We start from the raw sequence: 27,869 nt of genomic DNA, 5'->3' as shown, positions 1-27,869 counted from the left end.
AAAAGCTCAGTTTTAGAGAGTTAATATTTTAGATCATAAGTCTAGCCATTTCTTGCTTGTACGGGACTATAAAAACTTTTGTGCACTTGCGGCTAAGTCACAAAATGTGCAATTCCTGAGTCAATATGAACGAAAGTCTTCAAACAACTTGGCTACACCTATTTTGATTGCAAAAATACCCAGTCCACCTATATTTTTCTCAAAATATTTTCAAAAACATAGGAATATTTGAGACAATTTTGACCTTCCAAGAATTAACTATCAAGTGGCAATGCTGATAATGAAAATAATAAACTTCATCAAGGTATGAACAAAGGAAAAAAACATTTATACCTTTATTTTCTGCTTATTATATAAAGTTCATTTACAATTTTTTAAAAAAGGCTGTTTCACTGTACACTTCAGTCATTTCCATGTCCTAAGTTGTCACTGAACACATCACCAAAGTTTTTCTGTGGGTTATATCATAAATGCCCACTCCCGCCAATCTCATCTTCTTGATTCTTTAGTTGAGGACCGACCACTATTTGAAGTCGATCTTAAAGACGATGAAAGGTAATCATCATCCACATCACGGTGATGATGCTTTCCTGTACTGCTCATTTTAACTCCTCCAATCGCCGAAGATAAACTCTTATCATAGTGGTCATAGAAGCGGTCATCTCTACTTCGATCACGCTCATGTGACCTTGACCTTGATCTGTATCGCACTTTTTCACTCCTGCAATGAAAACTAAAATATTAGCAATGATCCACAAATTCATTAAGAGGCAATGCATACCTATATTCCTTTCACCAGAAAAAGTACCAAACAAAAATCCAACCAAAATTATATCAATATGGATCTTTGCCTTTTGAAATGAGCCTGATGGCTTAGCAAATTTAATAACTACTATAAAAATCAACATAAATTGAGTTGAATAATATAAATTACCAAAATAATTTAACTTAGCAATTCATCTGTAAACTCAATAATGCGGTAAGCTGAGTGACCAATACCTTTGTTTATAATAATAAAAGATTCAACAACATGATGATAAAACTGAAATCTACATTTAAATTTACCCTTAATATACAATTAAACCCTGTACGCTCTGGGCATATTTTTCTTATTCATTTAAATTGATAGCAAATATAAAATATGGCACAAAATTAAGTACAAATCATTTAAAAGTTCTGATTTGGAACTAGAAAATTTGTTTTAATAAGTGCATTTTGAATTCAACACTTTTGCCGCCAAAGAAAGAGGAAATAAAGGTATGATTTGTATATTAAGTGAGTACATGGCTGATATGCACATAGATCTTATGGGCAAAGTTACAGGCAATGCGATATATACACATAAAAGATGGAAGCAAACATTCTGTTTTCCGCTGAAAAGCACAAATGCAGGATAGAAAAAAAAACAAAATCTTTCCCCATAGTGCTTGGAACCATTTTCAGTTTTTTGGAATAGGGTCTAATCTTTTCCCAGAGGATGAATCGCATTGCAATCTTTGTGTACCATGAACAACTTCATTATCAAAATTCTGCAGTCAAAATGTGCTACGGCAACAGATTAAAGAAGTTAAGAGGAAAGCTTCAGAAATTCTCCATCGTTATACTTTTGACCATTTCTTTCTACATCAATAAGCAAATTAATCTCATTATTTACAGTGAGAGAACGGTGCAATTCAAAGCAATAAAATAGATTACTAACCTTTCTCTATTTCTGCTACTACTTTGCCTCATGGAACTCATATTTGATAATTGGCTTTGGGATGTCAACCCTGAATTCTGGGATGATAGTGTTGAGGACTGGGTCCCTAATGGCTGAGGTGACACACTTCTGGAATAACTACGACGAGATGATTTGGATCGAGAAGATGTTTTCTTTCTAGATCGCTCACGAGATCGGGACCTTGACCTAGTTTGACCCGATGCTGATGGAGAGCCGGAACTTGAGCGCCTTGACTTTCTGGATGATTTGTTTCTTCTTCGTCGTAAAGATGAAGAATTTTCAGTGACAACAACAGAAGATGCTGGCACAGGTGGAGGAGGTAAGGTTGGAGGAGGACTCCGACTTAATGAGTTACTCCTGCTCCTATCCCTCCCTCCATGCCGATCACCAGATGAGGAGTTATTGTGATTGTTCTTGTTGCTGCTGAAGGAAAATTAAATCAGAATTTTGTAATTCAAGTCACAAATGGAAAGCACTTACACCACACCGGCCAAATCAAGGCCATTAAAAAAGAAATCTATGCGCTACATTATTCAAGCAAGTGACGGGTATTTTAACAAGGAATTAATTTCTTACAAGATGCAATTTTTTCAATTAAGATCATGAATTATACTTACGCATAAAAAAGATTTTACTAACACTTCAAGAGTGCAGTTTACTCATGTTTCTAAGAAGCTTAAACCTTTTCACTGAATAATATTTTCAGGTTTTTCTGCTGCCTATCGATTATAATTATAAAACTCAACAAAACGTGCTTCTTACTGCAAACGTCATCACCAGCTGAATCAATCAATTTGGTGCTTTATGTATGTTTCATCTAAATAGCCATTAACCACCGTTTACATTACTTCAGAAAATTTTTGTCAGCAGTCCCTTATCATTTGCCAGTGATTAAGAGTCTTTTCCACACACAGCTGAGGTTATAATAAACTTCCTTCACAATTAAATGGATGAATTAGAAGAGCATCTTGTGCCTCAGGTCATGAAATGCAATGGAACGACGGCAGCAAATGAATACCGTGCCTCAGACACACTTTTGTGCTCCCTATGCTTCACCTGACTTGGTACAAGTGTCTTCATGACACAGTACTCTCCTGTCAGGGCTGATTTGGGAAAGGATTTTCAACAGCGATTAGAGTGAGTTTCCATCTGAAAAACACAATGCCCAGAAGTGGTCTTGACTTCCCCTGACTAACATCCCTGAAAGGTAAGAAACCACCTTTGATTTCTCTCATGACCTTGATCTTTCATGCATGCTACTCAGATGATCATGAATTTGCAGACCTTCTTTTCGAGGTAGTTGAAACAACAAATGTACCATCCACATAACAAAGCATAATGGTGTTCAACAGCTGGAAATTCATCAGGTTATCTTTTTCTCATTTCTTCAAGGTCAATTAGTGATGACTAGCAAACGAGAAGAATCCATGGTCACCAACTTGTTTTCAGTATATCTCTTTATTTTAAGGGTGAGAACTACTCTTCCAACAAATACAATAATTGCATGTTCATGTGGTGGTGGAGTTTCGCATTCTTGCTTGTTGTGTCCTGGCTTGCATGTTGTTGGATGGCTTTCGTACTGCATCCTGGGGTGCAGTTTTTGTTGGTTTATGGCATGTGCATTTGCATGAGTGTCGGATAAAGGGATTTTGGCATGAGGATGTGCGCTGCTGTGGCTGTAATTTTCCATGTTGTTGTTTGGCATGAGGTATTGTTCCTTTTTACGGTTGGGGACCGAACACCCCCCCCCCCCACCACACACCCTTGCGTTGGCTTGCGGGGTATTATGTAGATGTAGATAATTTCAGAGCATGAAAATGATTATCCTTGACCAGGGTCACAAATGATTTTTACACTCTGAAATTGTTGCATTGCTAAAAACATAGGAAGTATGTAAGCGTGGCTTATTCATAATTATTTATGGCCATGGCCATTATTGTAAGCCATAAGCAGGGATATTTTTAGGCCTATGGAAAGTTACCAATGTTCTACCACTGATATGGATGCTGACTTTAATAGCTTCTCTTATTTGAATTTATATTTTTGCCATTGCATTCTTATTTAGTGTTTCATTTCTTTTAACACCCATGAGGGATTGGATTCACATACTATTACCCATACATAAAATCTGAGCTAATGCATTTTACATATCAGATGGTAGGAGAAAAAGGTTTACATAGGCCTTATAAGTATTTAGTTACTTGGAACTTGGATACATGGCGGGGTGAGGAAGGGTATAGCTTTCATGGAGGTAAATAAAATTCACACCACCTCATGACAAACATCTTCAGCTTCACCAAATGGAAACTAGAGTATTGATTATTGTTTCAGTGCACCAGCAATTATTTTTTCAACCAGAATGCATTGGCAGGTCTGAGGTCTATCTTCAGCCTTTGCTTTACCATTGGAGCTTCAAATTTCTTCCAAGAATCATTAGGAAGAAAGTTTTGGACCGTACAAAATTATTCATGATATGTTGAAAAATATTCCAGTAATTCTGTGAAAGAAAACTTAACAGCTATTAGGATGATACATACATTTATACAAGGAAAGCACTCATCAATAAAACCATCAACCGAAGATTAATTTACCCATAAGTAAGACAAAAGTCTTACACTCAATCTTATTTCAAAATGGGTAGAAAAATATAATTAATGTAGTTTTCCAAATGAGCAAAATTACTTTGCTCAATTATCATATTTGATGGATAACAAAACAAAGTACATTAATATGCCAAGAAGTATCATTTCTAATAGTGTGGAGATTAGAAAGCAATTTTCAACATCCTCTGGTTTGGTTTGCTATAGGTAATTTCGCAGTTACTGCTCACCATTAAAATTGGTAGATCAAACAAATATCCTGATGCTTTAAAATATAAAAAAGTTCCTCTCTGGTCCTAAGTCCTACAATTGGGATACTTGGTTGAAGACTATAAAGATAAAGGAGGCCTTGAAGTGTCCACAATTTACGATCAGAAGACGAGCATCAAGTAATGATAAGGAACAGTGTAGTCAGATGACAAAAAGCTCTACCACTCAACCCATACTTCCTACTCAAGCCAAAGTGAGTAGGTTTTGACATAATTGACAAGTAATGTAACCTCCTTTATTTACAAACTAATCATAATTTAGGATTAAAGTTAACAATTGTAAAATCCCATTCCATAATCACATTTATTTCAATCTTTTTCAACGTGGCAATTCCACCCTAGTAATAGTACTGATACCAGAGTGCACCACTCTTATCGCCATCAGGTGACACGACCATTAGGGAACGACTGCTGCACCATAAAAATATGGACTGCAACCTATGCAAAGAATCCATTCTGAAAAAATGTTAACTCAATAGGGCAGATGTAAACACACACCATGCAAGATCAATTTGGATGACTTATTTCTAATCGACTTTAAGTTACTTAACTGGAAAGAAGAGACAAAGAACAAGTGAAGCTACTCACTACAAAGCCTAATATGTGCCATTACGGGAACAATTAAACCATCAAAATTTAATATTTGAATGAAATAGCCCGGGAGTCTAATTTAGTACATTTAACAACGACATCTTGAACACAAAGATGACAAACCTTATGTTGAAGGTGAAATTTCACCTCCTTACTTTCCAAAATCTAGTAGCACGCTATGCTACTACGGATATAGGTTTGCATGAATTTGTTGATTTTGCAAGTGGTTTTGTTCCCTTTTACAGGCGGTGACCCAACACCCCCCGCCACACACCCTTGCAGTGGCTAGCGGGGTATTATGTACACACATATGACAGTAAAAAAATATGCTGACCTCGAGTAATTACTCCAGCGTTGAGGTGATTCACCCCGACTGCTACTCTTTTTGCTCGGGGAAGTTGAACTGCGCCTACTCCTTCGATGTCGGTGACTACTATGATGGCTACCCTCATGGGCTCCATAATGGCTGTTGCTTCGAGAGGACGAGGTTGAAGACTTAACCAAAAGGGAGGAAGAATTATTGCTAGGAATAGATGTCAAAGTAACAGCAGGTGGAGGGAGACTATTGTGATTGGTTGATGATGTGGAGGTGGTGGTCGCTGTCACAGCTATTGGTCCGGGGGCTGAAGGCACGGGGGAAGATGCTCTTGAGGAAGAAGCTGGGCTTTCGCCGCCTCCTGGTGTGGCAGTACCAGCTGTCCTTGCCTTAATACGAGCTTCTTGGTACTGCTTCATGAGCTCTTCCACACGTCGTTCAAGCTCCTCTGCATTAGGCTGCACAAATAAAACAATTCATAAGTAGCCAATGTCAAAATAATATGATCACTTTAAACTGGTCACCATTTTAGAGCTTGGAGTAATTTATATATTATGAAATCAAATTGATACAAAATGTATCCCCCACAGTGAGTACCTTTCTATTCTATGCCACAAGGGCATGCCGTAAAAAATTTTGGTGAAGAAATAATGCACTCAAACTCAACTCAAATATTTTTGCCATAGTAATAAATGGTAATTCTGAAGCTGGGAATTTAAATTGATAACTAAATGCAATTTTATACTTTTGGATCGACGTTCTCCGCCGAAATAGAATATATTATTTCCTGTACACGTGAAAATCCATGCATGCTCACTGGAACTATGACAAAATTTGCTTACACTCAGATCCCTTATTAGAAAAACAAAAGTATGCAACACCCCAAGATGGCATTGGAAACTACAGTTTCTGAGTAGATATGAATGTTACCAACACAATCACGAAAATATACTTAGAAAAATAATAAGATAATCACCTTTGGCCTTTTGTAAAGGCGAAGAATAGTTTTGCAGACATCTTGAATATCAGACTCTTTTACTCTAAAAACTGCATACCAGGGGGGACTCTTAGGAAGAGAGATCCGTAAGCGACGTGCAGTTAAGTATATACAAGCACAAGCCACAGTCTCGGGTTGATATCGTACAAAGACATCCGTGCGAAGAGAATCATTCATGTAATTCCTAAATGAGATGAAAGAAGAAAACAATATGGCTATTTAATATTAAATAAACAACTGCAAAAGAAAAAAATACATACTGTTATTCAATCTAAAGGGATGAGTAAAAATAGATAATGGCAAAGCTTATTCGGACACAGGGAAAATATAACAATAAAAGCTAGACGTCTTAGATTTCTTTCTTCTCTTACAACCTCACCTTGCTTAAGCCATTAATATAAAAAGTAATAAAAAACATCCTTTTCTAGTTATTTCTAAATTTTAACCTCCCAAGTTGTTCAAATTTTCATGAAAACTGAACCTTGAAGGTGCTAGTAACCAGACTCAATCCTCACCCTATAATTATAATTTCTGGGGATCATTTTTATAATTACTTCTTCTTTCTCTTTGCAAATGGGGACACTGTACAGTTGATGTCAAGAACCACAATGACGATATTTTCGATTGAACAAAAGTTAATGGTGGAAATGTAGGCATCTGCTTTCCCAAGTTCACAAAAATTGTGCCGGCAGAATCTCAACTCTTGACATAGTCATCACCATTACGTGGCCATGGCTTAGCTGATTATCATGGCAGTTAGGTTGACGACTGCCTATATTAGAGGAATTGCAATGAAGATTCAATTCTGTTCATTTTTTGTTTTTACTTCAATCAATTGGCAAAATAAGTTTCATTTTCATCATAATTTTTGCCAGTTAACTTTACTTTGCATTGGTGAAATTAAATATTTGAAAATTCAACACCACAAAATAATTCAAAGTCCAAAATAAATTGCTAAAATTGAAATAGTTCGGTGCCAATGTTAGAGATTTGGAATACTTCTAATAATCATTTTTCAGAGAAGAATTTCTAAATTCTTAAATATACCAAAAATGAAGATAATGCAAAATAAATAACAAGCATAATCCTGGAAAACAATTCGACCACACAAATTTGAATGAAGAGCAGAAAACTGAAATGATGGCACTAAGACGAATGAAAGACCTGCTGCTCAGAAACTGTCAGCATTTTCCCTGGAAATTTATTTGGTTTCCTTGAATAGACCATGGAGCTGAAAGTCAACACCTATTACTCCATCCACACCTCTACACTCACAAAAAGAGTATGTCTAACTCTCAACATGAATTTTGTAGTTTCCTTGTGATAAGTTGCTTATAAGTTCAGCCCCTGATCAATATAACCCTGCATCTATAACTAATCTATTGAGAACAAATAAGAAGAAGAAAGCAAAATAAATATTACACTTTGAATGATTACTGCACCGCTTTGACTGGTTTAATGTTGAGATGAGTACTTGATAATACCTACTGCAAGCAGGATACAATCATTAAATATCGATATCACTAATGATTGTTCTACTTTTCATATTTAATAGCCACACCATATGTTTTAATATGCCACACAATGATGCAATTCCAAATTTTTTTTATCCACTGCAATGTACATCAGTTATATTTTAGGTTTATCCCTGTAACGAGACATTTCCCTGAAATTGGGAAATGATTTTCTTGGAAAAGTATTTCTTACATAAGTATTGTATCATTTAACCTTACTTCAACTAAAAACGTTGATCACATGATTGGCACATCACCCAGTCTTAAATCCTGAAGGGCATGTATAATTACTTCTTAATTTCAAAAAGCTCATGCTCAATTAAGCAATGTGAATCCAATGCAATTCAATAAAATAATTAGGTTTCTATACTAATGTTAAACTGCACTTCACAAAAAAGAAGACCCAATTACAATAAAGCTAAAATTTAAAGAATGAAATTTATACTATTATTTAAAAATATTTATTGTCAGCGCAATTCCTGGGAAAGTATATAACACTTTAATATGATTCCATGATTCCCTGGTTGACCTCATGTGGTACAGATTTCCCCTGTTGTCACAAGGACCTACATATATTTGCATCTTACAAGGATCCAAGGGATCACTTAGCTACTAAACCAAGTAACTGCAATTATAAAAGGACTAAGTTCTGCATTTCGACATCATAGATAATTTGAGCAAAAGCCTTAAAAACAGAAATGTGTTCAAATCAATTATTGGAAAAACATTGATACACTGAATTATGTGTTAATAAAATTTGTTGTCTCAGGCGTAACTTTGTGGAATTTGCATAACATATTGAAATGTAATGAAATAATTGACTTTGTAATTCCACACACTTTATTTAAAAACACACGACCCAGGCTTCGACGTTGAACGTCATCATCAGGTGGTCCTCATAGAAGCACGCTGGCTATATATACCTTCTGATCATAGGAGGGGGGGTTGGTCAGAGAGGGAGGTCGGAGGGGTAAAAAAGGTTACAATGTAGCTGGGAAGAAAAGAGAATTACATTTTTTTGATTTAGAAGAGTGGTAGGTCTAGGAGTGGGGAGTGGGAGGGATACAAAATTTCGTTGGCAAGATCATCTTTCCAACGGACACATTTCAAAATTTCTAACTGCTCCAAAGCATCGAGCCTTTGACCTTTTTCTTCAAAATGAATAATTTTTGTCACAAAGTCACTTTTGTGATCACTTTCGATGAGGTGTTTTGCAAAGAGGGATGTTATGTTCTTATTTTTTACACATGTTTGGTGTTCTTTAATCCTTTCTTTAAATTTCCGTCCTGTTTGTCCAATATACTTTGTGCTACAATCCGAGCACTTTAACTCATACACTCCACTCCTCTCGTTTTCGGGGACTTTGTCTTTAGTGTGAGAGATCAGGTTCTTAAGGCATGAACCACTGTAAAAGGCAGAAGGTATATATAGCCAGCGTGCTTCTATGAGGACCACCTGATGATGACGTTCAATGTCGAAACCTGGGTCGTGTGTTTTTTAAATAAAGTGTGTGGAATTACAAAGTCAATTATTTCATTACATTTCAGTATGTGTTAATAGTTGAACACATTAAAACAATTTAAAGAGTTATAATACAGGTACCTAATTCAAACAAGAACAATCCAAAATAAAAATTGTATCATGCAAATGCAAAAATATTAATACCTATTCCAGAAATAAATTAAAATTTTAATTATGGCAAATATAAATTAAACAAATGCAAATTTTCACTTACATTAAAAGCATATGTCACATCATAAACTAGGGTAACACAGCAAGCAATTATTCCTTTGCATGTTCACTGCATAACACATTCTTACTGGAATGCAACATGTACGTAAAGCAAACTCAAAAAATGCCTTCCATGAAATTTATTGAGCAACATACAGGGAACAAATGGCGGCAATATAATAACAACAAAGCCAAAGTGAAGAACTTAACTTTCCCTGATATCCCAGGGGAAATTATTTTTCCAATGATTGCCCTACAATCATTAAATTGTATTATTACTTTTTTAAAAAACCTTTTTATGGTTCTTCAAATTTTTTTCTTAAAAAAATCAGCAATTGTTGAAAAAAAAAAACAAATTTATTATTCATAAACCAAAGAAACTGCGGGAGATGCCGCAACAGTAACTTTTAACGGAGTCATCCGCTAATGTGCATTTCAATGCAACAATTTCAGAGTGTAAAAATCATTCGCCTTGACTGGGATTCAAACCCAGATCCCTCAATATCCGGTCGAGTGCTTTTACAAAATTTCAGAGTTTAAGAGGACGCCTCGATAGCTTAAGTGGCTAAAGCACTCGACCGGATATTGAAGGATCTGGGTTCGTATCCCAGTCAAGGCGAATGATTTTTACACTCTGAAATTGTTGCATTATTATTCATGGTTGAAATTCTACAAAAATTTATCTAATGTCTTTCAAAATCTTTCGCTCAATATTTCCTTTGAAAATACAAGAGATGACACTTGTATCCTCAGTTAAGTCTTGCCTTAGTAAGCCTTAACTCTAACTTAACATATTTAAATTTGGTCATATATCCACAAATGATGAACATCGTTTGCAACAGGAGTTTAAGACAAGTCAAGAGTGAGTTTGAACATATTCAGTAAGTTTCGACAATCCATAAGCAGGATTTAACATTTATTTCTTACATTTAAAATCTACTTTTTACACAATTTATTTAAATTCTCCAGTTTTAGAGAGATACAACATAGAAAATTACATATTAAAGCAATGTATCTGTCTCATCTTGTTATAGTCAAACCTCTATGTTGACAGCTCAGCCGTTGAGCAAAATTTTGCACCACTGAAATTTATTAATGTGAACTTTGGTAAGTGCACCAGAATGTTTTCTGAACCCAAACCTGAGAACTTGGCGGTAACATTAATGATATTTTAATGCATGGACGGACTGAGATGGTACAATTAATAATAATCTACCGGGCACAATAATTACAATTCATAAAATAGGAATGAAAGAGCATTAATATTAGGGCATAATCCAGGAGATATTTACCACACTAGCCAAAATTGATTTCACCATACACATTCTATTTACTTAAGAATCTAAAAAGTGAAGGATAATTTACCGACTTAGAATATAAGGGACAAAGACTCGGCATATTCCTCGGAAGTCTAACATACAAAAAAAATAAACACCCGAGAGTTATCAATAATTTAAATTATGAGGAAGTTGAAATTGTACCTCAATTATGGTTACTAAGGTTCAACATAATAATGCTAAACGTGTACGGCCACTTCATCAGAAAGCTTGTTTTTGAAAAACTTATCCCTGGAGGAGGACAGAGACATAAGGGCTCTGGGTTTCAGTAGATAATAAATTGCAGGCAATTAGGAATGTTAAAATAAGATTATTTTGGAAAATTGTGACCAATGAACATCTCCAAATCTGTGATTCGTCCTTTACTGGTTTCAATGGATTGAAAATAAATCAATTCTGCAATGCCTGAGAAATATAAAGGAAACTTTTCCAATTGAATATACTAGTGATGCCGGCGAATCAACATGACTAAAGTGGGGGACGTTGAAATGGGCCCTGACCTACAAATGATTGCTCTTCGCCCATTCTGTATCCAATAATGACAAACATGTGGTCTACAAAAATGCCAATTCCCTCATTTATACATATTCAAATAAGGGAGTAAAAATACAATAAATCCTTTGTGCTAGTTCATTTAATGAGGTAGTTTTAGTATAACTTGGTAGCTTTAAAGAAGGCGACCGACATCCGAGGTCATTCATGACAAGTACTTCTTGGTAAAAATGCATTTGCCAATTGAAATATCCTATGACATTATTTGTACTCCTATGGTGATGAAACCAGTTGGACGGAGTATCTATTCATTGGTCATTTGCTAATTGATGAAATATCATCAGCTTTCCAATTCAGACTTTCTTGTGTTTTAAAAAATGTAAATACAATGAGAGCAGTTCACTGCAAACAGATGTAGATACCAGATTTTCAATTCAACCATGTCTTCATATTTTCCCTTTCCTTCGCATGAATGTATAGATCATGCCTTACATTTCTTAAGTTTGTTCTCCATATCTTGATAAACAAAGAATACATTTCAAATAAACCTATTCTGCAACAAACTGATGATTATGGTAAGATAATATTAGAGAAAACAACAATGAAAAATAACTCACAAACTATCCTGATATATAGGTGAATATCAAATTTTACACGGATAATACATTTTGAAAAAACACTACACGAATGAGAACTATGAATTCTTAAGTTAATTTACTTACATATATCTTCTTATATCATTAGAGAGCTAATGATTAAAAATAACTGATTTAAATGTTAGTACTGAAATAACTTTTCCCCAAACATCTTTTCCTTTCCAAGATGATCCACAGCCATGTTTGAGTATGCAACTACAATTTAACTAGAAACTAACAATTTCAGCAAAAGAAAACCAGAAATCTAAAATTTCAATTGAAATAAAATGACATTTATCAATCCGAAGGTTGGTTAGATAGGTTATAGTAGATCCCACCTGGAGCACTATACGTGTGAAATTCACACATCAGGGAACGGGGGAGGGGCAGTTACTTTCTCTGCACCATCTATGGTTTCTCAGTAAGATTTACTACCTAAGCTTCCTGATTAATCACCACAAAGCAGCTAGAACATTGAAAATACATCACTTGAATACATGTAGACCATTTAAGTTATTTAAAAGTTACACAGACATATAAATTACTCAAAATTGTTTAAAATAAATTTGTTTTTTCTCCCAAACAAACCTAGAATTCCCCCCCCCCCCACACCACATAAAAGGTAATTAACTCCAGGAGAGTGTGACTAATGCTGGTGAATTTTCTACTCATATCTGTTGCTTTCAGTTAAAACCGGAAATGGACTTACTGCAAAGACTATAACAATCACCTTTTCAGCACTTTATTGTGTACATCATTGTCATTTTAGATTAAAAACAAACTTAACATCCAAATTCGACAATGTTTCTTAAAAATAAGTATTTTAAAATCAAATTTTATGTTGCTGAGTTATGCAAATTTATATAGGCAATAAAAAAAACTTTCCATCCACAGCCAATAGCTCACATGCCTTCTTTCAAATTTTATGCTGTCGACCTCACGTAATTTCACACAAGAGACATGATCTACTGACCATTATTTTCAACCATAAGAACTCAATTTTGTGATTTAGGCCAAATGTTTTAGGACTCTATCCATATCACTAATTAATCCCCATAATCGAGAAAAAGTTTCAAAATTTGTAATAAACATGGAAAAATAAAGACAAGGCTATAGCCCAAATTTACATATTCATGACCAAGTGTCATAGTTCTGGCAGGAAACATCCAATTCGCACAACAATTGATTCTCCTGATAAGAGAGGAGATATGGACAGGTAAATTAGAGCCGCAGTGATTGTGTGAACCTCTCCTCACTCAAATATTAACAAGCTTAAGCATTAATGTTTGAGTAAGCAAATTAAGACAAAATCACATTATGGAGGTATTTTGACGTATAATACTACACAATAATAGTCCTCATGAGTTATTGAACGCTTTCACTCAAATGATGGTTTTTAAGAATAAAAGAGTGAAGTATATATTATATAGATATATGACTATCAACTATAGCTGAGCAAAGTTTTATTTTAGAGTCAATACTATGAATAATTTTCCATCAAATCTCATCCTGCCAGCTTTCAATAGCCACGTATAAGCCTTAGCCACATATAGCCAAGAATAAGCCTTACAGAGCACCCATGTCGAATTCGGTTGGATCAATTTTCAATTTCTGATTTTATTCTATGGAGTTGATCTAATTGCACGGATCACTGAATGCACTCTGCCTTTCTATTAAAGAATCTCTATCAGCCCTGTAACACATTCTTTGGATGGCCTACCATGTATATTTTAGATAATGTGTAAATGCTTGCTTTTCATTTGCATTGCTGTTAACACTTCAACATTGGAATAAAAGGCACTTTTGCTAGAAAAGTGCTAATTATGACTCCTTTATAATAACTATTCTGTCAATATGTTGACCTCACAAATTAGGGGTTAATTCATTTTGATGCATTAAGCCCTAGTTACTTATCTGCTAAAATGATAAATGACCTTTTGAAATTATCAAATTGCAGACAGACACCGAATGGCATTGCTAGTACTGAGTACGTAACTGCATGTGAACAGATTATGAACTATTACGATTTACTAAAATATGAATACATTGTAGACATAAGACAATCCCATGACACTTATGCAGTACAGTGAAAACTCAAACGTACATACCCAGAATTGGCCCAGTCCATTTACGAGTCCAGACAGCAAACCAAATACATCAATACAGATTTGTATAAATGACCATCACTGAAACCCAAAAATTATGTAAAATAACACCATCCCACGTTCATATTATATTTTCTCCCATGTTTCATTCCTGACAGTTTAATTTTATATTTATCATGAACATTGGTTCAAAATTATCATTTGCTAATAATTTGGTTGGTTAAGTGTATGTCAATCAATATTAAATATTAACATTGGACTAGTTATTATGGAGCATGGTTTATATGGCATCAAAACTTGCATCATTGAAGCTAGGCGATAGGCCGAGATTGGGGATTTAGGAAATAATGGGGAGAAGAACAGAAAGAGTAAAATAAACAGAAAGGTAGAAAAATGAAGAGCTACTAGACAACGGTAGTCAGAAGAAATCCAAGATGCAAGAGAAGTGGATGCTGAGCATTGTGAGTGGTGATGGAATTCTGAAACTGTGATGGGAGAGAGAATGTTAGTCGAGCAACGCTGGGGGGATGAAGAGGATAGGCATGATGTATATTGTGAAGGGTATCAGAATATATGCAGGATTAAAGAACATTACTTATATGCTATTTTATTATTTTAATTAACATATTAATACTGCTTTAAGTCAAAAAACATAATTCAACCAAGCAGGCAATTCTTCATGAAGCACCAGCAGTTATGAATGGGGATTTTATGCTATGAAGGAAGTCCCTACCAGAAGCAGTGGTTAAACATTTTGTTTTTATTTATATTTATTAGGCCTTGTAAAAAAATTGTTTGTTTGTGTCATGTGGTTTCTATAATCCTGCAAGATGCTTCATTATTACAGCATGATACAAGTATTTCTACCTAGCGTAAAATTTTGACATATTTTTCAATTCCCTTCAAAAGCAGAATTTTTGGGATTTCCCTGTACTTCATTTCGATAACTTTCTGAGTGGATAGGCTTTTGGATGACGTTATACTGAAATAATCACTGAGTATTCATGCACAAACTTATAAGGATTGTTCTTTCTATAGAACAACAGATGGTGTTTCATCTTGAATAACAATGCAAACATGACGTCATAAAAACTATAAATAAATTCTGTGATGTAATGCTAAGTTCTAACATTTATTGTCGGATTTTCTTCTTTCAGGATATTTATTTTCTTTTATTCCACTACTGTATTAATGTTGCCAGACTGAAATTTTTGCACACACAACACATTGGGTACAAATGCCCAAGGCAGAGACCTTTTGTGAATCAAAATTTGCCACATTTGGGATAAGTATTTACAGTTAAGTACGCTTCAATAATTAATATTAATACCAAAGTTGCCAATAACAAGGAAAGAACTTCATTAAATGTAGTGGTTGGTTATGGAGGTTTAGGAGGTTACAAAAATGCCCAAGGGCCAATCGTGATTCAGTTGAACTATTTAAGATAAAGATACATGTGCTGATGACTGAATATGGTTTCCAATAATATCAAACGTATCATGCAAATGAAATGGGACTAAAATAAGCAGCTATGACAAAAAAACACATTAGCTTTATTAAGTCAATCAAAGATTCCTGGATGAAAATTCAGTCAAGAATGGATCTTCATACGAGGGTTACTATTTATATATTGAGCCTTGACAAATCTAAGCGCTTCAGGTGCCATCTGAAAGTTTGACCCTTTGAAGGCTAACTTTCTTCAGAATATTTTGTCGTTTGATCATAACCTGTATCGTTTACAGTGACTCGAAAATTTTGTCGCATCAAAAAAATGGAGCTAACTGGTTAACACTTTCGTGCGATGATTTGGTAAGACTATCATTACAGGAGTGTATCAATCGACTTACTTACATACACTTTTGGCAATGGAGGCCCGTTCTTAGCCACTATGAAACACAGGTATTACGAATTCCATCACCGTCGCCATTCACTCACCGACAAAAGTCGTGCAAAATCAGTTGTTGTGCCAGAAAACATAAATACTGCACAGGAACTAGTAGGGGTAGATCGTCATGTGACTTTTGGTGCAATTGAGGCATCCTTGGGGATTAGTATGACGAGCATCAATAAGATATTGCATGAACATTTAGCTGTGAAGAAATTTGTTCGCGTTGGATCCTGCATAATTTGATAAAAAACACAAAAAGATGCTCGTGTCAATTGGTGCAAATAAATGCTCAAAGAATACAATTGCGGTGCATCAGAAGCTGTATGAGCCATCTACACAAGAGACGAATCTTGGATCTATGCGTGTGAGCACGCAAAACAAAACAGCAATCCACTGTACATGGGTCTTCCAAGGCGAGCCAAATACAACAAAAGTGATACATGCACATCGAAGCAAGCAAATAATTGCCTGTTTCTTCAGAATAAATTTACATGTGGCAACTGTACCATTTGACCAACTTAGAACCATGAATTCTCAACGAGCATTTGTTTGCCAGAAAAGCCTGGTGAAATATGGAAAAAGAAGCAGCAACGAAGGATCATTCTTCATCACGACAATTGGCATGCTCTACCAGGTCGGCTGAAACAACTGCCTACTTGACTGGCCATAACATCCCATTGATGGGTCACCCTCCATACCGCCCTGATTTAGCACCAAATGACTTCTCTTTATTCCCGTGTGTCCAGACAAAATTGTGGGGGCAATGTTTTTCGGTGCCTGAAGAAGCTGTTGAGGAATTCGAAAACCATGTACCTCAACCGGAGTGGAAAAAGTGTCACAAAAATTTGTTTGAGAGCATGCAAAAGGGTATTGATTGTCATGGAGAATACTTTGAAGAATAATAAAGGCATTCTCAACAATAAATTACTGTCTTTTAATCATTGAGCTGAAAATATAAATAGACCCTCATACTTCATTGTATTAATGATACAGATGGTAACCATAAGTTGAACAATGTGGCAGTGGAAAAAAATTCAACAACCCCAAGCTCATAGGAAAATAATGAATGAACTCCCAGTGCTTTGTAAACATTTGGCAAAGGTGTAATTTACTGGAATTACAAGACTGGTTCCACAATCACTTTGCTCTCAAAGTTGTGACGAATCAAGCCGAAGTTCTGATAATTCCAAGAATATTGAAAAAGCTCAAGACTGAAAATATTCCCTCCCATTCCCACTTTGAGAAATCACCCAGAGGGAATGGTAAGATCATGAGCCTTGCAACAAAAAAGACCTTGTTATTACGGATAGACAGATAGAGATGGATGGATCACAGAGTAATTACTGCTTTCAAGAGGTTGTAAGGCTAAAAACTTTTGAATAAATTTTATAAAAGCAAGAATCAAGTGATGATGAGTGTGAAGACAGCAAGGTACACAGAAAAATTAATAATAGTTACAAAAATACAATGTGTAATATATGTGGTTCAACTGGTTTCATTCCTGGAGAGAGGAGAAATAATCCACTAATGCAAATGCATGGAAAAACGTATACAGGGATGGTTGATTTAAACTTAAACAGAGGATTCCTGAAGATTATCAGGAAAGTTTTCCGGTGGCAGGATATACATCCTTCACTATTAAAAATTACAAGGACTGGCTTTATGCTGATGAAGGTGATCCGGGATTACAAACATAGCAGAAGGATTAGCTCATTGCCATTCAGAAGTGAGAAAAGTATTATCTTCAGAATCAGAAGATGTGCCAGGTGAAAAATTGATTAAAATCTCTATGGTCTGGATACTACCATAAATTTTATAGATTAAATGTCAGATCAATTAAAGAACTCTACTGGTAATTTGCAAGCAACTCCAAAGAAGCAAGCACATTAAATTAAGATGCCTTTTCAAAATAATCTCTAATCTCTCTTCTTCCCATACATCACCAAAAAGTAGCATTATATTCCAATGATGGAATATAGAAAGTACCTTTGCATGGATAAAACAATAATTAATTTTTTTCTGATTTTGGTGGTTAATTTTCCTTCCCATTACTTCCTTAATTTTATATCATCTAATTTGTCATCGCAATCTTTAACAAACTTTGGGTAGATAGAATAATTTAACAGGAAGCGACATAAGTACGTAGCTTTTAAATGCTGACAAAATTGTCATCTAATGCTAGAAATTCATCAAAGAATAATCTCAACATGAGTGGTTTTACAACATGTTAATTTAACTCATTATATCATGAAATTATTAATAATTAACTTCTACAATAATGATTATGAGAATGGAAACAAACGCTCTTTCAGCAAAATTCAACTGCCAACAACTAGTAGTTAACTTAGCAAACTTCATCGATCAGAGAATTCTATTACCTTCAATTAATTCTAGCAAAATTGAATCGTCACTAACCATATCATGTTACCACGTATATAATCAACAGCTGTAATATTCTTAAATATTTTAGCAAGATGAGTAAGTTACACAGATTTTTCTTCTTCAGATGGTATAATTTGAACATGCCTGAGAACAGAGTTGACCGAGGGTAGTGTCAACAAGACCAAAATTTACATAAGATAACAAGCAGAATTTTCTCAAGTACCTGCATTTATTAAAAAAACATGATTGATTGTCTTAATGCATATAAATGAGGAGATATCACTGAAGTAGTTATCATACTAGTGCGGTGGTTATCTCCAGACAAATTTCAACTTGAATTTACAGCCATATCGTAGTACTATTGAAGATCATGATTAGCATTCTTGAAAGCTATAGGCATCTAGTAAATTGTCATAGCCTCAAAATGGCCAAGATGTTACGTACAAGTACGAAGTACAATTGAAGAGCCACTATTATCATAAGTTTTCGTGCTGGGTGTCCGCCCAGTGAAATAGTTTGATTCTTCGGGTACCCCAGATTAACTGTATACAATATTGTGGGTAAGTATAATGTTTCAGAGAAGTCTGGGGAAGGTTTTGCCAACCCAGCAAGGAAACGCTCAGGCGTTCCAGAGGATTTTTGTAACTTTGTGCGAATTTGCAAATTTTGACGAATGTCGTGACACTGTGGATGGCAACTGTGGCCTCTGGGAGACAATCTGTCTTTCAACAGGACCAGGCACCAGCTCATTACGAGTCATTTAGTCCACAACTGGCTTTCAGATAACATTGACATATTCTGATCAAAGGAGTTCTGGCCCCCGAATAGCCCAGACTTGAACCCCCTCAACTATTATGTTTGCAGCGTAGTCGAAAGAGTTACCAATAAGACGAGGCACCCTTATGTCGCATCTCTACCCACAAATATCGTAGCAGCATTCGCAAATATGGAGAGCACTGTTTTGAAGACTACGTGCAGTCGATTCAGGATAACAAGATTGGAGGCGGTCATTGCAGCTGAAGGGGGTTACATTGAATACTATTATTCTTGACAGACACCACTACCTGCATGTTAAAGGATTTCCATTTTCATTTGTCCCGATTTAACTGCCATACCCTGTACATTATACATTTTAGATTGAAGTTACTGAGCTAATTCCTGAGATCATTCTGTGATTCATTTTACTCAAATGCGATTTAATCAACTATAAATGAGATGTTTCTACAATTGAGGCTATCTGCTCATCATATTAAATCATCAACGAATATGCTCGCACAAGAAGTCATGAAACTGGGTAAATTACTTGGGTCAAATCCCTGGGTAATCCAGATTTGGCTTAATCTAGACCTATGGCCCTAAAGTATGGATTAGCTAAGGGATTACCGCAAGTTAAATGCACAAATCGTGTATCTCTCATTAAACGTATATAATGATGAGGCATTAAAAAACTGTTTACTGAAGGTATTGCATCATCTCCGGCAGGTGTCTGTTCCATTCCATTGGATGATGGCAGAGTAGTCGCCCCATGGCAGCTGTTTCTGTAGGAGAGAAATGGTCCAACAAAATCAGCTTCCATAGTACCCATGGCCCTTTTATTACATGAATACCCCTAGAGACAAATGCAACTTTCCTTATCCTTACTACATTTATCTCACATTCCACAGCAATTAAATGGCAGCTTCTTGAACTGAAAGTTACTATAGGAGAATTAGCAATGCCTAGACAAAATTATCTCAAATCGTCCCCTAGTTCACATACCTCGGCTATAAAACTGAATTAATCCATTCCCATACATCAAAGTCATCAGTTGTTCTTCTTCGAGCGAAGTGTAACATATTATGCATGGAAGATCAGGAGAAAAGTAGATCTATCAAAATATAACTAATACATAAGCACTTCAACACAGGAAAGAACAAAATACATGTTCTCCTGTATTAAATGAGTAGATATCCAAAAATAATAATAATAAACTTAATTAGTCACAGGAGAGATTCAAATATATACATTATATCCTTCAACAATCATTATGAATAAAAAATATAACACATTAAATTTGCAGAGACATAAAAATTGGGTGACCAGACATTCATGTTCTGATCCACTTGAATTTTTACATACCACTTCTGTAAAACAGCGCATGTACCAAACAAAATACTTCCACTACATGATCTATATTATGGATTAGTTCCCCAATCATCTTCCAATCTTTCTAAATTAATTGCAGAAAGAATGCCTCTATATTTACCATAGAGAACTGTATTCCCTGTTCTTTCGTTATGGGAAGAAGATCCTTTCAAACATGGGCATTTTAAAAGAAAAAATGGAAAACTTTTCATTCCAACCATTAAATATTCTATCCTGGGACCCTAACATAGTGTGAGTTTATTATTGTGGAAATTGGCCAAATTTACAGACTCATTAAGCTTGAAAGAAATTAATTGGTGTTCTGGGGAGGAGAACTAATAGGTTGATAAATTATGCCTGTGCAAAATATCCTGTATATCTATGAAAAGGTTACTGTTTGACAGAAGCTAATATGGAGTAAAATCAATTAGTATTTGAGACTTGCTGGAGAATATTTTACCGTTGAAATGAAAACTGAATTTGAGTCAGGAACAGATTTCAGCTATTACACCCACCATATTATGACGATTATCATGCAATTATAAAAAACAATAAATAATTTCCCATTACTGATGCATGGTGGAGTTTGTATCATGCATAGTCCATCACTTAATGTGATCAATTTATATCAGAGTATATAATTTAGAGTAACACAACACACTCACCATGCTATTTGCATCAATGCCTGGTGCTTCTCGAAGCTAAGTACCTGCAGATACATGACAATTATCTGAAAAAAATAAAAAGATGAAATTGAATATCATACCCAAAGAGCCAACAAAATGTTTACTCATAATCCAAATAAAGTTGGATATCTTAAATTGCATGGTTAAGCCGTACTTAATAATGTCCGCTATAAACCAGCTGAATTGAACCAGTGAACTGAGAATAATAGGATACTTCGCAATAAAAACCATTAACATTTTTCCAGATCTACCAAGATTTTTACAAAAGAAGAACATTATTTTTAAGGCACATTTTCCACTGCCACAGGCTCATAGTTAGTTAGACAATCAATGATAATGCAAGATATGACAGATATATAGTCAGTTATCAGTCCTATGAGTAATAAACCAGTAACTTGCTTGTGATACCTTGTTTGCTAAGGATAAAATTATGCTTTTTCATGCCTTTAAAATTCGTACTCTCTAGTTTGTTTCACACAGCCCAGTTAATCGTTAAAAATGAAATTGCGAGTAATAAGAGACGCCTAATAGAACATTTTCCAGATGCCTACACTGTTTTGCACATCCCAATACGTGTGTCCCAGGTGTCTCTCCCCCGAGGGTGAGTCAGTCCTAACTTCTTCACGAAGAGTCTTTAGTGAATCAAGGTGCAGCACTCCAATTTCAACTGCTTCCACTGGCTACTGTTGATGAACAGGGCATGCTGAGACCTCTGGGATTGTTTTAGATATCCATGCTTTGTCGACACTGCTGCTTTGATAGCATTCACATTTGTTCTTTTTCATTTTGTTCGGTTTACATGCTTTAATCCAAGTGTTCCTGGTATTTCACATTCCACAACTTTGAGGGGATTGTTGTGGTTTGGTATTCCTCAAAAGTGAGAATCATTTTGCCAAGCTGATGCACATATAACTCAATGAAATGAAAGCTTTGACCGACATTAAGTGTGAGGACAGCACACACACTTAGATAAGGGAATATTAAATCTTCTGTAGTTTGCACCTTCTGATATCATAACAGGGTCTAAGCATGCAAAAGCACGATTCTTTCTGAAGCAACATGCTGGGCTTGCATTAAATTGTTCAGTGATTGAATAAACGGCTCAACCAAATCTATTGGAGTTGGAGTGAGTCCATGATTAAGAGGATAGTCAAGTCACCAGGCAACAGCATCATCAGGATCAGGAATGACATCTAGCCATTCTGTGGTCATTTGAGGATGATCTGTGCCAGATGTTCTCTCATATCCGTCTGGCAATTAACTTTTCCTTCAGCAATGAAAACAACTGTTCACAGTTCCACGTTCTTCTACACTGATGAAGTCAGAGAGGAGCACATCCTTGATTCTCAGAGCTTTAATGGAATTCTTATGCGTTTAAATGATGTCCTAAAAGAACCACTCCGAGTCATTCAGATGTCTGCTGTTTCCAGGTCAATTTTTTCATGAAACCACAAAAGCATCCTCTATTAATTTGGATAACATGAAAATGAAACTGTGAATATATGTTATGTTGATAGGTCCCAAATTTTGGAGTTGACAGCGGTGTTACTAGCATGCTTCAGGTTACAAATTAATTCTGTTCAATGGCTTCTCCGCATCTAGCACCATCACCGGGTTATTCATTCTTACACCAACTGGCAGCATTTTTGGGCGATTCAACTGCTCTTTTGCACTTCATCTGGTGAATTTGACTTATGTTTTCTTCATATTAAGTTTTGCTGAGGAACATTGGAGAGTCTTATCAGGCATCTCATGGTAGTTTTGGGGCTTGGTCTTGTAGGACTTTGAATACAAGCCTTATCTCCACCCAAAGGAAGCTTCAAGGTCAGAATCAGAAATCTGTAACTGTTAAATGACATGTCTTGACTGTTAGTAGTCCCTACACTTTACTTTATCTAGCTCAACAATGCTAGTCGCGGTGGAGTAACGTCCTCATCTGCCAACCTAGAGGTCGCGGGTTTGATTCTCACCTATAGGTTTTTCCTCCACCTAGGACTTGTAGTAAGTAATTGAGCATGTAGTGTATGTAATTGTCAAATTGTTATATCAATGTTTATAGTCCTATGTAAAAGGTCAAAGTGCTGATTTCAGAATAATGCAAAATAAATAAATACCAAATAAATGACAGGTTCATTTCACTTAAAATGAAATTTCAACCTTTCAGGATGTTCACAGGAATATTCAAATTTAAATACCAACAATTATTATTTTTGTTACATTTACACATGTGTCGGACTTCAAATAAGATTAAAATAAAACTTAACTTTAGATTAAAACCTGAAATAAAATGAGAAATTTGTTCACAACCACCAGAACCCCCTTCAGACAACTTTTAGGACCTGATATAATGAACTATCCCTCCCTTTTGACTACCCTTATTTATTACTTTAGTTAAGCTGCACTGTGCATAATTTAACTATATTACTCTATTTATGAGAAATTATTCTGTCAATGAACTTAAACTTCCCACTTAAATTATTTTTCCTTAGCCAAGACCAAGCTAAATCACTTTCTCATATTTTAAAATGACAAATAGTCCCTATTTCTTAAAAATTCTTTAGCCAACTATAAAAATAACAGGCTTGCTCACTTAAAAGCATCAGTTGATGACATTAACACATTAAATTACTCAGCCATGGCAATGGGTAAAGCTGTTAATCACCGACTATATCATGTAAACCTTGGATTTCAAACGAAGATGACTTATGATAGGTTCACGAACAAGTTTTTGAAGTCAAAATAATTATTCAAGTACCTATGAAATATTTGAACAACAAAAAAGCATGCACATACTTGGACTTCTTATCCAATGACCAAAAATCAAACCATTAAGTTTCATATTTCATTACAAAACTGTCAAACCGAGAAGGCACGCATTGTAATAAAAACTATAAACACAGTAATCAACCCAGAGGTTGGTTGGGCAGATGATGGTGGAGTTCACCCAATACTAAGCTCAATGGCATGTGAAATTCACACATCAGGAAGGGGGCCAGACCCTTCCCTTGTGCCACTTACAGTTTCCCAGGAACTTCTGGTACCAAAAGCTTGGGTGAATTTTTAGGTACCAGAACTTCCTGGGAAACCATAGGTAGCACAGGGATAGGCTATGGCCTCCCTACCTATGTCTCATAAAATAAAATTTGAATGCATGCAATGAAGAATGATTGCCTTTCATGAGATACATGTGAAAAGGTGGATAATTAACATCTTTGAACAATTTCATCAGGCATTAAATATAACAGGTCCAAGAAAAATATTTGATTGATTTAATGTAAAATGGAAATACCTTATGAGGGTGTTTGACATGGACACAAAACCCCAACTCTTTTAGAACTCTCCGCTCAGCCTTTATCACCTGCGTTTTTAATGTTATGTAGTTTTGATCCAGGATCATTGGCTGAATAGTCCTGAAACATACCAGACAAAGGAACCACATGTCGATCTATATGCTAAGAGGAGCAAAATCAAAATAACAGGCTCATGGAAACTGGGAATGCTTCTTAATGACCACATACCTAATTTCTATTCCCACTAGTAACTATGATTTCAATTTTAAGGAAATTCTATCTTTAATTGAAATCCTTCATTGCTTCACAGATGCAACTGTACTTCATGACACATTAGATCACTTATTAAAATACCATAAACACAGCAATCAACCCGAAGGTCTGGTTTGGTAGGTGATGTTAGAGTTCACCCAGTACTAAGCATGATACAGCATGTGAAATTCCCACATTAGGGTAGGGGGACCAGTTCCTTTCCCTGAGCCGGTTATGATTTCCCAGGAAGAAAAGAAAACAAAGCTTGGCAGCAGTTGAGGGTGCCCAGGAATCGAACCTGGGCCCAGCGTAGTAGTCCAATGCTCTACCCCTGGACTACCACGACCCCTAGATCACTTATTAAGATATAAAAAGTGCATTGCAGGATATATCAACTTGGATACACCCATACGCTTAAATGTATTAATGAAAACACCCATTAATTATTCTTCTTAAATCAGAGGCAAAAAATAATTGATCCTATCTTACACTGAGATGAACTCTAAAATGTTCTGTAAAAAACTTATGCAAAACATGAATTTAAATTGTCCATTAAATACTCATTCACATTAATACAGTTAAAATAAAATTTAAAATCACACCACAGAAAATTTACGAGTCAATGGCGATGTATAAAACAATGACCTAGCTGTACTCAACTGCTTGCCAGGCAAAAAACAAATATAAATATAGTTATACGTGGGAATGAATTTAGTAAATGGAAAAATTGAATTATAGAATCATTTCAAGCTCTTAAATTAATTGTTAAATAAAGTGACACAATGAGTAAAATTAAGGCATTCAATGAAACATAGTAACTGACTTTATATTAAGGTTTTCACTCAAGAAAGTTTTTATCTTGAGAGTAGTCGTGAATTTAAAAGGAAGTCTTGACTGAATTTTAAAGAGATCACAATAAGTTACCTGAATCAGCACAGAGTTAATGAACAAATAACCAATCCAACATGATTAGATTCAGCAATGATTTCCTTCCTTTTGCCAATCCTGAAACAACCTTATACTTTTAATAAAATAAGTGAACAGCAGTTAAGGCAAATTAATGCATCATTTTTCTTAACAAGCTCAACGACTTTTCATCACTGGTTTTCCCGTACGACTGAATTTTACCACATGAAGCAAAAATTTGATGCCAATCATTCAAGCCACTAAAGCAACACACGCAAACCATTCTTCCATCCGAGATAGTTGGCATTCTTGCCCTGGTGGTGAAAGTCTCAACATTACCTGTACATCACATCATGATGACAGTACTTCCAGTCCAATTAATCATCTAGTAAAAACCTGGAAAGCAGAAATCTGGCTCATTAAGACAATGGCATTACACAAAAAACTGTGCATTCATCAAAGGCAGGGGAAATGAACAGGTCGCTTTGAAACTTTGTAAAACGTTTCTTTCTTTCAATCTTTTTCATTTTCTCTTTAATAGGGCAACTTGTATGCCATCCGACTGGTGTCTTGCGGGCATACCGCAGGGGCCCACATGAGTGTATACATGTTTAACCTTTTGGATTGAGCTCGCCGGCTCACTCATGTGAGAAGCAGAGGGCTGGCTTCACCACAGAGGGAGAAATTGTGGAAGGAGGAGTTTTTTGACTCATTCACCACCGACCGGACGAGATCTGTGGAGAGCAATTGAAAACACATCTGAGCACCGTGTCACCTCTGTGCAAGAGCGGCAAAGGCTTGGTTGCTAACCCACGTAGATAAGATATGCTCACACACACACTCACTCACAAACATACTTTAAGTTACCAACTTTACATTAACTTGAAAAACACAAGTGAACCCAAATACAGGACTGTACTCCTCATTTTTTTCAATTATAAAGGGAGTAAAAATCAGTCACAACTTAGATAATAGTTCATCAATAATTACAGTATTTATAAAAGCCTTCATACAAATAAAATCAAAAAGGTAACCATTGTGACAAGAAATAAAGTATGTTCATTGTAACAATGAGTACACACATAATGCTGAAATACGAATTATAAAACATCTGAACACACAAATTACAAATAAACAATAAAAATAAAGTATGACTCAGACCCATATATTTAAAAAAATCGGCTGTGTTAACCACTAGCGTAATTTCCATGCCGCACATATTGACAAAAGGTTCATAATGCAATTGACTTTTATATATCCAAGATGGAAACAATGAAAACATTTTGCAAAAATACCCAACCTTAAACACTTTAGTCACTATGTTCCATGGAATGCCTGAACTACGACACGATGCAAATTACTAACAAATTTCTGCAATGAACTTGAAATATTCACAACATTAGGCTGCAAAATCAGGGAAGATTAAAAATTAACTATTTTGATACTTACTTTCCATTCTTCACTTGCTTTATATGATAAAACACGTTTATCACATCCCTAATTCTTCTAGGAGCTTCTTCAATTTTAGAAGCTAAACATACGCATCCCATCGCCGTTGGTTCCATTGGATGTCTTACAAAAGACTTTGAATAATAAAATCGTTGAAAAAGTACTTGGCCAGTAGCCATAGCAACCTTGAATGCAAGCATTACGCGATGATAACAATGTACAGGTAATAGAGTTTATTTACAATACTTTAATTCACAACGATAGACAGTAACAAAAGACATAAAACATGTACCTGAGGTAATTTAAGTAGAATTCCGGCGGTTTGAATGAGCTCACAGCCCAATATTCTTAAATCTGTTTCTGTTCCTTGATCCAAACCGTCTACCTGAGACGGTGTCGGTGACAACTTTTCTTCCGGTAGTAAACAATTCTTTAACGTTAAAACTACCTTACCATAAGGTTTTGCTCCAATTTTTAACCCCGATGAGACTTGGTTATCGAGTTTGGGGGTACCCATCACTCTGGTACACAAAAGTGTTCGCAGAGCTTGTTGGATAAATAAAATGTCGGAACACGAAGCTTTCG

General features: G+C 35.5%; 1 protein-coding gene across 4 annotated transcripts; it reads right to left on the bottom strand.

Moving 5' to 3' along the window:
• Positions 1-299: 299 nt before the first annotated feature.
• LOC139700266 (cyclin-L1-like) lies at positions 300-27,869 on the bottom strand. Of its 4 annotated transcripts, none has more exons than XM_071598895.1 (8): positions 27,577-27,869; positions 27,285-27,469; positions 24,677-24,797; positions 21,367-21,431; positions 6,473-6,677; positions 5,515-5,954; positions 1,700-2,143; positions 300-721 (listed from the first exon to the last, which is right to left on the bottom strand). In XM_071598895.1, exons 1-8 carry the CDS (start codon positions 27,799-27,801, stop codon positions 490-492), a joined length of 1,917 nt encoding a protein of 638 aa, XP_071454996.1. In that variant the 5' UTR covers positions 27,802-27,869; the 3' UTR covers positions 300-489. The 4 variants fall into 4 exon arrangements, with proteins under 4 accessions (XP_071454996.1, XP_071454997.1, XP_071454998.1 ...); XM_071598896.1 differs by having other exon boundaries at positions 1,700-2,140; XM_071598897.1 differs by lacking the exon at positions 27,577-27,869 and adding an exon at positions 25,854-26,569 and having other exon boundaries at positions 27,285-27,387.

The sequence above is a fragment of the Hetaerina americana genome, unplaced genomic scaffold (assembly GCF_022747635.1).
Source record: "Hetaerina americana unplaced genomic scaffold, ioHetAmer1.1.p SCAF_10, whole genome shotgun sequence".
NCBI classification, from domain to species: domain Eukaryota; kingdom Metazoa; phylum Arthropoda; class Insecta; order Odonata; family Calopterygidae; genus Hetaerina; species Hetaerina americana.
Note: the sequence above shows the minus strand (reverse complement) of the source record. Positions and strands in the feature narration are given on the sequence as shown.